The sequence below is a fragment of the Periplaneta americana genome, chromosome 15, assembly GCF_040183065.1.
Source record: "Periplaneta americana isolate PAMFEO1 chromosome 15, P.americana_PAMFEO1_priV1, whole genome shotgun sequence".
In the NCBI taxonomy this organism is placed as follows: domain Eukaryota; kingdom Metazoa; phylum Arthropoda; class Insecta; order Blattodea; family Blattidae; genus Periplaneta; species Periplaneta americana.
The window spans coordinates 126,837,204-126,851,492 of record NC_091131.1 but is presented as its reverse complement, the minus strand read 5'-3'; the positions used below and the strand labels follow the sequence as shown (position 1 = coordinate 126,851,492).

The 14,289-nt window shown below is 36.3% G+C and overlaps 1 protein-coding gene across 1 annotated transcript in view; it reads left to right on the top strand.

Moving 5' to 3' along the window:
• LOC138715322 (aminoacylase-1-like) overlaps positions 1 to 14,289 on the top strand; it is an 81,617-nt gene that overhangs the window by 55,824 nt on the left and 11,504 nt on the right. Inside the window, exons 5-7 of the mRNA XM_069848104.1 lie at positions 1,066 to 1,253; positions 5,734 to 5,963; positions 8,870 to 8,930. Of these exons, the coding sequence (XP_069704205.1) occupies positions 1,066 to 1,253; positions 5,734 to 5,963; positions 8,870 to 8,930 (479 nt within the window). The remainder of the gene's footprint in view (positions 1 to 1,065; positions 1,254 to 5,733; positions 5,964 to 8,869; positions 8,931 to 14,289) is intronic.

Below are 14,289 nucleotides of genomic sequence, written 5' to 3'. Positions count from 1 at the left end.
GTGCACCTGGCCTTCATGTTCCGCATAAAGTCACAATGTGTTATATCTGGGCTTTGTGGAGGCCTCAAATTATTACTGATTAGTCTCGTACTGAAAATATGCCTCAATTTCCTCATTGACACGGCAGCTGTATGAGCAGTGGCAGAATCTTGTTGGAAATAAACTGACAATCATTCTGCATATGATATGTTTTCTGATTGATTTTCGATTCTTCACTGAGCCTGTTTCTTTAAATCTTTTAGTGGGTCGTCTGATTGTTTTGGCAGAAGGCACAGGTCTGTTTGGAAACTTCATTCGAAATTTTCGTCTTGTTTTCGCACATCACCTTCTGCCTTTTATGTACGTATTGTACATATACACACATTCACACAGTGAAAATTTGTTACTAGGCATTACCTAAAGACATAATAATCACTAAACTTGATACACTAATGTTGTACACTTGAAGAATCGAAGCTAGGTGGTCCGGGTTCGAATCCTGGTCGGGGCAAGTTACCTAGTTGAGGTTTTTTCCAGGGTTTTCCCTCAACCCAATACGAGCAAATGCTGGGTAACTTTCGGTGCTGGACCCCGGACTCATTTCACAGGCATTATCACCTTCATTTCATTCAGACGCTAAATAACCTAGATGTTGATACAGCATCGTAAAATAACCCAATAAAATAAATGAAGCATCGAGAGTCTCATTACACGACTTCAAAGCACACTGAATGCCATACAGCTACTGGAGCTCAATTGCATGGGACAAACAGTTAGCTTGCGGCGGAAACCATGCAGGGCGCTGCTGGCTGGCCAACCGGCTGCTCTTTTCTGGGACGTATAATAATAATAGCTCTGTATATACTATATTACGGTGAATCGAAAACATTTTTTTGTAAAATTGAAAAACATATTGCATTATATTGAGAAAAGTTGGCATACAAAATTTCAGCAATATAAATTAATTTCTTATCGGAGCGCATTTACTCCATTTTACGAGAGAATAAACGGGTGTTGGTGATTGTGGTAACAATAACGCATTAATTATAATATTTGTGTATTCCATTTTTTTTTCTTTTTTTGCAGACATGTTCATACACTGTCCAGGTACACCTGGTCATGGGTCTTTGCTGCTTCATGATACAGCTGGAGAGAAAGTTCGTATCATCATAGATCGTTTTATGGACTACCGAGAAAAAGAGAAGAAGAAATTAGAACAAGACCCAAATCTAACAGTTGGTGACGTCACCACTGTGAATCTGACGCAATTAAAGGTGACAATGACTCTCTGTGCTTTTTTAATGTTTTGTTATTAATTTTAAACCTGAAGTAATTTTCTACATTCTACCCTTGCTTTGAGACTAAGTGTGTCTCTTGGATTATGTTCATCCTGTATTGTCTGAAGCAGTGCTCCATGCTCACTGTATAACAACATAGTTTTACTACATTTTGAGTCATAATTAGAGTCCGGATTTATGTGTACTGAAAGGTAATATTTTTACTTAGTATAGTTTATAAACCTACAAATTCCCCCATTCCTTTCAGATGCCATTCTTGTCATTTAGTTTTTCCCATTGATACCATTAACCATCTTTAATCCTGCTAACTTCCATTTACAAATCGACGTGCAGTTTACAGGATGTATTGTCTAGTCCTTGTGACCAAGTTCTCTATTGTTACACTTTAGAGTCTTGTGAACTGTACTTAAAAATTCCCCTAACCGATACCACATCCATTCAACTATACTCATTGCCATTCTTAAATTTTAGTACACATAAATCTGGGCCGTAGTTTTAATCCTCTCAAGAGTGAGGACAGAATAGGCTGGAAGTCTAGTCCTCGAAAGTAAGGCATATTTCAATGGAACTTAAATAGTAGGCCTATATTCAGTACTTCACTGTATAGCCTGAAACAATCTTTATTTCTCAACGTAATTCCCTCTGAGATTCATACACTTGGTCCACCTGTGCTGCAATGCTTCTGTACTCTTCTTGTACACAAATTCATGGAGGTCTGCAAAAAAGCTTTCTGCTGCTGCGGTAGTCTCTTCATTAGACCAAAATTTTCTTCCCAGCCAAGTGTGTTTTGACCTTTCCTTTGGGAAATGAAAGAAGTCTGAGAATGCGAGATTTAGTGAATAGTGGGGGGGGTGCAGCAACAATTCGAACCGTAGCTCGTTTAGTTGTTCTCCCCTTTGCTAGATAGTCAGTCACGATTATCCGCTCAGAATCACAGAACACTGATGCCATGACTTTCCCCAGCTGATTCGATAGCTTTTTCTTTCTTTGGAGGCAGAGAATCACTGTGTTTTCATTGTTTCGATTGCTGTTTTGTCTCTTTGTAGTATTGGATCCAGATTTCATTAGTGGTCACAAACTGCCTCAAAAATCGGGCATATTTTCCTCGAAAGTTGACTTCAGACTTGCTTTTTTTCCAGTGTTAACAAACGTGGAACCCACTTTGTGGGAACCTTGGACTTGCCCAAGACATTTACTAAGATATGGCACTCCTGTTCAGTTGAGATATGCATAACCTCGCTAATTTCTCGCACTTTCAGTCAATGGTTATTCAATACCATATTGTGGATTTTTTTCTACGATGATTTCGTCACTTGATGCTGTTACTGGACACCCACTGCGAGATTCGTCTTCTACACTCTCTGGGCCATATTTAAATAATTCTGCCCATTTTTTCACAGTCAAAAACACTGGAGCAGATTCCCCCAAGGTAGCATCCATATCTGCTTTAATTTCTGTTGGACTCGATATTTTCCATTTTTACCGATCTGTTCGGCACACTGACTTCAAAATAAAACTACACAAAGTGTAGTCAACAGAAAATTGTGATGTTTCGTGGTTGAACTAATGTAAAATAACCGCTACCAGTGGCAGCATTGTTGGCACATTTTCAATGCCATCTATGTGTCAGGCCACAAACTTTTCAAATGCACCTTGTGTAGATGTTAGTTACATTGACCTAGAAATGTCATCATGCTTACAATTATAAAAATGTATCTCGTATTTAACACCAAATTAAATAAGTACCCCCTTTTTTTTCCACATGTGATATCTGACCCCTCTCACCTTGTCATATTTGTATCCAAACTAACTAATAAAGCCATTGGCTTATCCTTATTTCTCAGAATATATATATTTAGGAAAGTGAATTAGTTAAGTAGAAGTCGTAAATTTCTGCTTTTTTATACTTAGTTTTTAGGGCAATATGAAATATAAAGAACTTTTCTGCATTATAACAAAATTTATCTCTAGATGTAGATTCATTTTCTGGGCTGAGAGGCCGTGGTCTATTAGTTGGTTTTATACTATACGTTTCGTCTGCAACTGCGGCAGACATCTTCAGTGGAGTGGTATCCGAGGTCGCAAGACTCTTCTCGGCGTACCTGAGGCAACTGATCAGTTGCCTCAGGTACACCGAGAAGAGTCTTGCGACCTCGGATACCACTCCACTGAAGATGTCTGCCGCAGTTGCAGACGAAACGTCTGGTATAAAACCAACTAATAGACCACGGCCTCTCAGCCCGGAAAATGAATCTACATCTATAGACTCCGGCCGTGAAAGCCTACACTGCAAAATTTATCTCAATAAAAAGTTTTGTTAATTTTTGGTACTAAGAAATGATCAGTGATTATTTTTGGTGTTTGCAGTAGAAAATATTACGCTGTTAAGATTTGAGAATTTGTATTTGAAAACTGTTGCCTCTTTTTTTTCCATGTCTGCACTGATCAGTAAGAATGGTGAGGTGAGTGTGAAATTGGTATATCTTTATGATAATACTATAACGAATTGCGAGGATTTGTGATATGTAATTAGATATTGCAGAATGAAGAATTATATTGTACTTAGTAAGTTATCATTTGTGAACCACTTCGTGCACTAATTTTAGGGAATTTATATCTTTACTAACTTCATAAATTTTTGTTTTAGTATTGAGATCTCAGAAGTAAAATACATATATAAATCTACGTATTACTCTGTGAAAAGATTTATTAAATCTACATACTTAGACTACAACAAACAAAATTTGATAACACAATCCCAAGGAAAAAAATGGAACTCTCTGCATCAAAATCCACAGTTAATTCCCGATTTACCACGAAAATCGTCTGTAGCTGCATTTAGATTGGCAACAGGCCATGATTGTTTGGCCAAACACCTACATAGAATTGGAATATATCAGTCCCCTAACTGCCCATTGTGCAACTCAAACCAAGAAATGGATTCGGAAAACCTCAAAATCTGTGCTTCATTGGCTGGTCATGATAATATCTTTGAAAAATATTGGAGTGCAAGAGGTCAAATGACTTTATTGTCAAACGCCTGGCATTAGAAAACAACAACAACATACATGTAAAAGGTAAAGGTATCCCTGTAACATGCCATGAAGGCACTTGGGAGGGCATGGAGGTAAAGCCCCATGCTTTCCATGACCTCGGCACTAGAATGAGGTGGTGTGGTTGGCACCACGCTCTGACCGCCTTTTACCCCCCGGGAAAGACCTGGTACTCAATTTTATAGTAAGCTCAGTGAACCTCGGGGCAGTTCAGAAAGTTTGGCAACGAGAAAAAATCCTGTCACCACCTGGGATCGAACCCCAGATATATATATATATATATATATATTTATTTATTTATTTATTTATTTATTTGTGTCTGCTCTTGTACATATCACTGTTACCTTATAATTTGTGTGTAACATTTCTGAAAAATTTCGCAAGCAGTTTCTTTCTCATAAATTAATGACATTGACTTCAAATGAGGGAAAACTATAGTAGACGGCATATCTCTCTCTCTCTCTCTCTCTCTCTCTCTATATATATATATATATATATATATATATATATATATATATGTTGATGTCTTAAATGGAAGAAAATATTTTTCTGATAGCTCCTTGCATAACATGAGTATTTTTATTCTATTATTATTTTTCAAAAGTGATTTTCAGTTTGAACTGATAGGTGTACAAAATAAGCAGTGCAAAACGACAAATACATAATCAGAAATCTTAATGTAGAGTGAATGCCGTTGTCTAACCATTTTAAAAATTAAAATTCACTTTTCAAGTATTAAATATGAAATAAATCATTTCTCAGCAACTATACCACCTAAAAATATGGGATTTTAACATTCATGAAGGACACAGTGAGCTCTCTATAGAATATATCTCCAAGACTCTATCTTAAATAGTCTTTCCCAGTGGAAGGGATTAAGTGTACAGTGGCATGATGCGAGGTCTGAACTAGGCAACGCTCGGAGGTGGAACATGCAAGCGATTGGCAAGTGCCTCTGTCATAGCTTCACCTCACCGGCCATCGAATATGCTGTGTATTATAGTGGATATTCATATAGAAGTATATATGATTGAAAAAATATTGCACATTGAAATTGAAGTGTTATGGAACAAGTGACATATTAAATATGTGAACAGATATATTCTAGGGAATGGATGTAAATATGCGGGAGCAGGTAGGTAGATATATTTGCGTATGTATTATCTATATTTACTATTTTTTTTAAAACTGAGAAATGTAATTTTACTTCAAGGTATTGATAGAAGTGTGTGTGTGTATGTGCGCGCGCGCGCGCGCGTCATATCTAACACAAAATCACATTTTTTGTATATTTTAAAAAGCTTTATTTCCATAATCGTAAAATTATCTCGGTCATTGAAATTGAGATACAGGAAAGGTTTTTTGAGAAATCGGCATACTAACATGAGTTTTATTTTATGCAGGGTGGTGTTCAATCAAATGTTGTTCCTCCGGAATTGATAGTAGTTTTCGATGTACGACTAGCTGTGACAGTGGACCATGCACAGTTTGAGGCCATGGTGAATGGTTGGTGTGCTGAAGCAGGACCTGGTACATATATAGAGTTTGAGCAGAAAGAACCAAAGGTGCAGGTGACAAAGCTGGACAGCTCCAATCCTTGGTGGATTGCTTTCAGAAAAGCCTGTAATGATATGTGAGTATTTGCTTTCACACATGTTCAATACAATGGCATTCTGTATATTGTTGTTGTTCAAATGCTTAGACATTTGTCAACGAAGTTATTAGTCCTATTCTATATGTATATACATGCATATCTGAAGACTATCTGGACCTGAGGGTCAGTCTTACACATAAAATATTTTTGTTTCGTTTTCGTAAGTTGATAAATTTGCTGTACCAAAATCAGTGGCGTTTCATGGAGTGATTTTGTGAGCTTTAGTTTTTAACTACTCTTCATGAAAAATAAATAGATCTTTTTTTCGTTTTTCAGCCATGTTAATACTGTGTTTATTATATAGTATGATTCTGAAGTGGTATTTCTGCACATTTCAAACTTTCATCTATTTTCCTTTGCTGACTGCCGAGCTCAGTGCATAAAATTGTCTGCACTAGCTGTCCTGGCACACACTCGAATTTTCACTTTTCTCTTTCTCTGCATTGCAACTGGACACTAGCCCTTTAAATGGCTTTTGGAGGGAGTACAGCCTTAAGCTTTGGAATCTGTAAACGAAAGCTGATGAAAATTTCCGAATATGATCAAAGTTATACATTCAACCAGTATTCTGCATTGTTATTACTAGCTTTCACATGTTTTCATTGTGCAGTATTGTTTGTAGTGAAATGAATGTTGTTCAGGAACTCGTATTACCTCCATTCTGATATAGATGCTTAGAAGAAAAACTGAAATTAAACGATTTTCATCGATCTACACCTCTTCAACTTGAGCCACAAACCACTGGTAGTAGTAAGCCATATACCATACAAAAGATTTAACGAGACTTTGTATGACTATTAAAAATGGCTACATGATTGCAATGTTGTGGATGCCATGTCTTGCTTCCCATGTCTACTCTTTGGAGGAGAATCTTCGTGAACATAACAAGGCATTAAAATTCTCGCTCATCTAAGATATGCAAGGAACATAAATTTCTAAACATCACGTGGACAATGTTGTGACCATGAGTGTTCTGTACAATGAATGTTAGATCGCAGCTTAGTTCTGTATATGTGCCATCTTCAAGAATATACAACAAAGAGGTAAAGAGAAATTAACTTATTGTCTTCTTTTTAATTGATACATTAAAATTTTGTGGAGACTTCAAACTTCAACCTCATGAGCATAATCAAACTGAGTCAACTAGGTATATGTTTTGAAGTATCCAGTGGTTTGCAGAACTATATTGCAAAACAGGATCCAATTCTCAAAAGTCACCATGAAACATCATCTGCTTTCCGTGGAAGTTGGCCTGGTTGGCGCAGTTGGTATAGTGCTGGTGGGTTGTGGGTTCGAACCAGAGCAAGGTCGATGGCATTTAAGTGTGCTTAAATGCGACAGGGTCATGTCAGTAGATTTATTGGCATGTAAAAGAACTCCTGTGGGACAAAATTCTGGCACACCGGTGATGCTGAAGTAACTTCGGCAGTTGTAAGTTTCGTTAAATAAAACATAACACTTTTTTTTTTTTTTTCGTGGAACTGCGGAAACTATCTGAATGAGGTTCTAGATCAGTGGTCTCAAGGTTAAAACTGCACTGGGCAAAGCATCGTTAGTCATTGCGAAACTGAAGGAACCTGACCGTAGAATGATGTAACCTTAAGAGTGCTGATTGTAATGCTTCTGTGATAAGACGTACACCCACATCACCTTTGATTCAGAACATGTTATTAATGTATTATATTTCACATTAGGCATGTACATAATCCGTAGCGTGTGACACTATGAATTGTCTCTGCGTAAGGAAAATGAAAGTAAGCTTTCTGAATGGATATATTCCATATATGTGTATTCAATCATATTTGGGAATGATAAATAACTTACTTGTACATTGTAACATTCATGTTAAAGAGCCTCAAAATTAAAATTAAAAGTGTAAAATATTAAAAATGACGAAAGCTAATCAATTATACAAAATTGTATAAATGAATACTGTACATAACCTATACACATTATACATAACCGAAAGTGAAGTTGTAAACAATTCAAAATTCTTTTTAAAAAGATGAAACTTCTTGGATCTATGCTCAAATGATATTCTAAGATCTTTGAAAATTTCACTGTATCTAAGATGTTGCTGGTGTGCTAAACCAGATAACCCTTTAACATTCCCGAGTTTCCAATAACGTGAGCCTCATGATAAAAGATTTGATTTTATCATACATGTCAGTTATTAAGCTATCTTTCCCTTGTATGCTTTTGATTAAGATGCAGTGATATGACTAAGAAAGGCTAAATCTTGTATCCATTCCTCATCAATAAGCTCTGGTATTGGGTGCTTCAAGACTGTCTAAAAATTCCTTTATCTCAACCTTATTAGTCCCACTCTCTGTAAACAAATAATCTTTTCAAACTTTCTCGTAACGCATAGTTTTCGGATTTTCTAGCCACTTTAGAGAGAGCCACTAATCTACGGATGCTAACGGAAAGCAATGTGTAAGTGACCGTGTTGATCTGTTCACTTTACCGGGTGTTTAACATCACTGTCACAAACATACCCGAATGCTTTTCTAGCTGCCCTCGTGAGGGCAGCGTTATTTCGGAAGGAGCGACGTCTGCCCGATTAGCTCATGTTTGAGATCGCTGTTCTAGATAGTATGCTGGAAGTATTCCACAATGATATGTTGGAAGGATATGAACAGCAAGTTCGTTAGCATCATTTTTGGTGAGACTTTCGACGTGTCAAACATATTCCAGATAGTGATAATATTTTGCTGTGTAAAAAGCAACAGCAACAGGAAACTTCTATGTTGTATTATCACCAGTATTATATTTGTGAGCTTGTGTTAAACAACAGTATACTGAATATATTACAGTTTATCCTTCTATCAAGATTATAGAAATGTTTAATATTTTTGTAATTTTATATTCTTTCTCTGTTGTAGGAAGCTTGAACTGAAACAAGCAATATTTCCTGGTGGCACTGACAGCCGTTACGTGAGAGGAGTAAGTTTAACATAAACTTCTATATATTAGAGATTAAATTATTATATGAGAAACAATTAGATCTTACAGGTTACATAGAAAAATAGTGCAATGTAATTTGCAAATATTTTCTGATACATATTATTTAAGTGATTTAAAATGATTACTAATAAGGAAAACTGTGTGAAAATTGCTAGATTTATTATTAGAATGTATAGTATTTTGAAAGATACAAGTTTTCTATGTCAAAAATCAATTTTGAATTCGAATTAGTAGGCATTAAGCTATAGAGGAAGATCCACCGACTTAATTTTCGTAAAAAATTGAACACCTAAATATCTAAATAATGAAATCTTACTAATTGATGAGAATTTGATATTGACAACCCCCAAATTAATGCTGTTGCTTTCTTAAGGTGTGCACAGGACACAATAATTTAACCCATTGGTTTCAAAGTTAAATCATTTGTATGGCTAAACAAAGTAGAAGAGAAGAGAGAGGTGAAAAGCAAGAGGAGAGGAGGAACTTGAACATATTTTGCTACTCCTGGTTATATTCATAAGAAGTGTACAATCTTGGAAAAAAGTTTTGTCTCACAGATACTTTATAAGTTCCAGAAAGGAAGCAGTGCGCATGATCAGACTTACAACAAAACAAACAAATTTTATTACTTCAAATAATCCTCTTTTGAACCAGGTCGCACATCCTCTGATCATACGTACTGCCTTCTTTCTGGAACTTGTTTTTTTTTTAAGTTGGCTATTTAACGACGCTGTATCAACTACGAGGTTATTTCGCGTTGATGAGATTGGTGATAGCGAAATGGTATTTGGCGAGATGAGGCTGAGGATTCGCCATAGATTACCTGGCATTCATCTTACGGTTGGGGAAAACCTCGGAAAAAACCCAACCAGGTAAACAGCCCAAGCTGGGATCAAACCCATGCCCGAGCACAACTTCAGACTGGCAGGCAAGTGCCTTAACCGACTGAGTCATGCCGGTGGCTTTCTGGAACTTACAAAGTATCTGTGCGACAAAACTTTTTTCTAAGACTGTTTATCATAGTTTGTATGTTGGTAGATGGTGAAAAATTTGGGGAGGGTAAAAGTGAATCAGTTCGATTACGAGGTTACATAGTCTCAGTAGAGCTGTTAGTGTTTTAAACTAAAATATAACTGACTCATGAATACTCCCTTTTCCCCTCTAATGAGACGGAATCTTGTGACCACTGGTCTAGCTGCTCAGCTACACAGATTAAAGAAATAGGCCTTTTCAAATGTGTACTCTGCATTGAACTGACCTTTGTGATGGACACAATTTATTACAGTGCATAACATTGAGAAATAGAAGTCTGAATACATGCCATTAGAATACAAAATGGAAAATGCAAGGAATATAAGAAGTAGAGCATTATCAACCAAGATCCTGAAGTAATTCAGGCATCAACTAATACAGAAGCAGTTTGACATTGCTAATTCGTCATCTGTTACCTCACTGAAAGTGCGTTTCATTTGTCATATTTATTCACGAAAACTGTGAATTTTATCAGTAATAGTGACAGACACTCATAGTATTATTACTCGTTTGATTTCTAAATGCACATGGCCATTTCTCCAAGCACTGATGTTGAAGTTTACATGCAGTAAAAAGTATAAGGCGAATGCTAATGAAATCGCAGTTATTACATTAATAGCTTCATTGCCAAATGCAAGGCACTAGACAACAACATTGTGTAGTTTCCTCTCGCATTTACAGTATTTTATGGAGGGTGGATTGTGATACACATAACTTTCACATTCAGTATGTGTACACATAACTTTCACATTCAGTATGTGGACTAAATTAGACGATATTTATTATTAAGAATACAAATACAGTCAAGCCAGAGAAGTTCACCTTATTTGACAGTCAGCACTTGATCTATTTTCCATTTCATAGATGTTACATCAGCATTGGTACAGAAGGAACCAAATGATGTGGAAATGTACAAATCTTGCCCAGGCATTTTTAACAAGAGCTAGAATAGGTCACATTGTCGCATAATTGTACCTACATCAATTTCATCTGTCTGATACTCCTACTTGTCTGTGATTTAATAATCGTGATGAGATCTGGAACACATTCTTCTATACTGTCCATCCATAAACCACAAAAGTAAATTGAAATCGTCAGTACCAACATGCCTGTTACGACGCTTAACACTACATTTTTCATCAAATCACCACTTTGGATTTGAAGCAGCAGCTTGATATTGACACTTTGTAGATGTTGTATGATTATTCTTATATATATATATTTCTATTTAAAGTTACAGAAGACACAGCTATGCAATATATATTGACTACACCCCAACTCTGGTTACTAAAGTTAAAAATTATAATTATACAAATATATAATACAGAGTAAGCAGATTAATTCATTTTACAAGCATAAACAATTCATCCTTTGAGTAAAAGGTATGAGTAAGGAGAAATTTTGTTAATTCTGTTCTGAACTTTTCTCCTGGCACTTCAAAGCTTTCAAGATAGTGAAAGAGTGCATTGAACCACAGCCCTCTCTAGTCATGGCCCAGCCTGGTAAATGTGGCAATGCCGCAGCCCATCCTATCAGCTCAGCAATGTGCAATGTGTTTTAATGTAAGACGCTCTCCTTGCTTGTGCATTTGCACCTATATTTCCATTGTTATGATGTCTGTGATAACATAAACTTTTCATAACCATGACAGATAGATTTAGGTATGTATAGTGCTGAGTTGCTTAAATAACTACGATAAGACAATAAAAGCAGAAGAATAATATTGTAAGTAGTTTCTGCTTTCCTAGAGATCCCAAACTACGCAGTAAATGTATTCATTGAGTTCCACAGGCAGACTGGTCACCAACCAACAGATCTGTGGTATGAAAGGAACATTTTCAGGAAAAGTGACTTGAGCTTTATTGAGAAATACACCAACAAGGACAAAAAACGAATTTTCGTAAACGCGATCATCCAATTCCGAATGTGTTTCCAAATTTTCCTTCATATCTAAGCAGTGTGAGTGGAACCAAATGGAAAAATCCGTAACAGAGGAGAGAAGAAATTGACAGTCGCCTTAAAAACCGAAAGGATGATGAAAAGAGAGAGGCAGACAAAGAAAACTATGTCTGTTTTTTATTTTAGTAGGTTATTTTACGACGCTATATCAACATCTTAGGTTATTTAGCATCTGAATGAGATGAAAGTGATAATGCCAGTGAAATGAGTCCAGGGTCCAGCACCGAAAGTTACCTAGCATTTGCTCATATTGGTTTGAGGGAAAACCCTGGAAAAATCCTCAGCCAGGTAACTTGTCCCGACTGGGAATTGAACCCGGGCCACCTGGTTTTGTGCTCAGACGCGTTAACCATTACTTCACAGTTGTGGACTACCAAGTAAATATTGTCATTACCGCACCTTCAATAGCCTATCTAAGAAAACTTTTCTTATTGTTTAAAGTATCCCTTTCTTCAAAATCTGAGAATAGACAGTTCTTGAAACATGTTAGGCAGTATTCGGAGAGTGAAAATATTGTGAAGATTCAAGTATATCAAATTCAAGTAAAAGGAACTGTAGACTACAAAAATGGACGATTGTTTGGGATTGCTGCAAATAAATAGATGATCTCGTGAAAAGTGTTGTACCGGGAACTTTTTTAATTGGTGCTGCATTTTGGTAATTTTAAAAAGGTGAAAAGTAATAAGACTTGTTGCGGTGAAACAACTTGAAGGGCCAGGTTCAGCAGAAATATGTAAATATATCTTACAACAAATATATGTATGTGGATCGGAAAACATTGTGTGTCATAACTGATGATAATAGGGTGAATCGCATAATGTGTAATGAACTCACTAAAGATTCAGGAAGTCATTACTTTTCCTTTGAAATAGAAAAACGATGTAACCTACTACTTTTCTCGCATTTAACAGCTATGCAGCAGGTTAGGATGGCAACTAATGTGCTGTTTGACATTGCCACGTAGTGTATGCCGGGCCATGACTAGAGAGGGCTATGATTGAACACCATAATACATGAATTGTGGATTCCTCTTTTATAACAACTGAGACTAATGGAGGGTTTTGCGAGCAACATTAGTACAGATCAGCCACACACAAGAGTATTGAAATGTTTAAGCTACAGTAGAATGATAAAAGTAATTAAATCATCCCATTTGTACCAGGCACACCAGGAATATACATTCCCGATGATGTGTGGGACATTGTTAGAATTTTATAAAATTAAAAAAGAAATTACAACCATTAGCAAACTTTTAAATACTGTGAAAAAGAAAATTAACTTTTCAGGGAAAAGATATTTTTTTTTTTTTTTTTTTTTTTTAATAGCATGGACAGTAATGACAGCAGTTAGACACAGCAGATGAGGGTAGTGCCACCAATTTAGTTGACAGATGTGTGCCTTCTATTTCCGAATTTTTTTAAGAATAATGTGTGTAACAATTTACTATCATATTTTATTTACCTTTCAGTGACAGTGCCTATTATACAAAAGTTTTCATTATGATTGTGTAGTTCCATCTTCTGTTTTCTCCATTCTCTGCCATACAAATAGCGATATCAACACACATGAGGCTCCATATAGTTAATATCTTTTCTTCATTTTCGTCATCTTTACTGTTTTTAAACATCTTGTTTTTTGTCTCATGCTTTTGGAATGATTGAATGATATCTTAACATTATTAATTACTCTACTATTATGCTAACTTCTCCTAGATAATAAATGCGACTGATCAAGAAATACTTCTAATGATAAGAGGTGTCACATTCTCATGAAAATCACAAGTTAATTGTATTTCAGTTCCTAAATACATATTTACTTTGTTGTTGTTTTCTAATGCCAGGCATTTGACAATAAAGTCATTTGACCTCTTGCACTCCAATATTTTTCAAAAATATTGTCATGGTTAGCCACTGACGCACAGATTTTGAGATGTTCTGAATCCATAGAAAATGGCAAGTTGTAGCCGATTTAAGTGAACACCATATTTTAATGTTTTGTTGGCTACTTCATTCACACACAACCCCCAGAATGTCTGGAGGACCACACCTGCTGTTGGTCGACGGGTCCACTGGACCTAGCTGGGAGATCTTGTTGATCACCAGCTTTCCCTCCTTAAGCCACTGGAGGACGATTTTAGTGCCATAGCAGGTCAGCACTAGGAACAGAAAAGTAGGAAGGGTAGGAGGGAAAGTGGAATGAACTCCTAGGCTTCGAATACTCTAATACTGTCGGGGTCGAAGAAAGTAAGAGTTCAGTCAGAGGACTGGATAGGAAAGGGTAAAGAGAGAATTAGTATTGAATAGAGACTACAGAAAGTAAAAATGTTTTTCAGCAGTATGGTATCGTA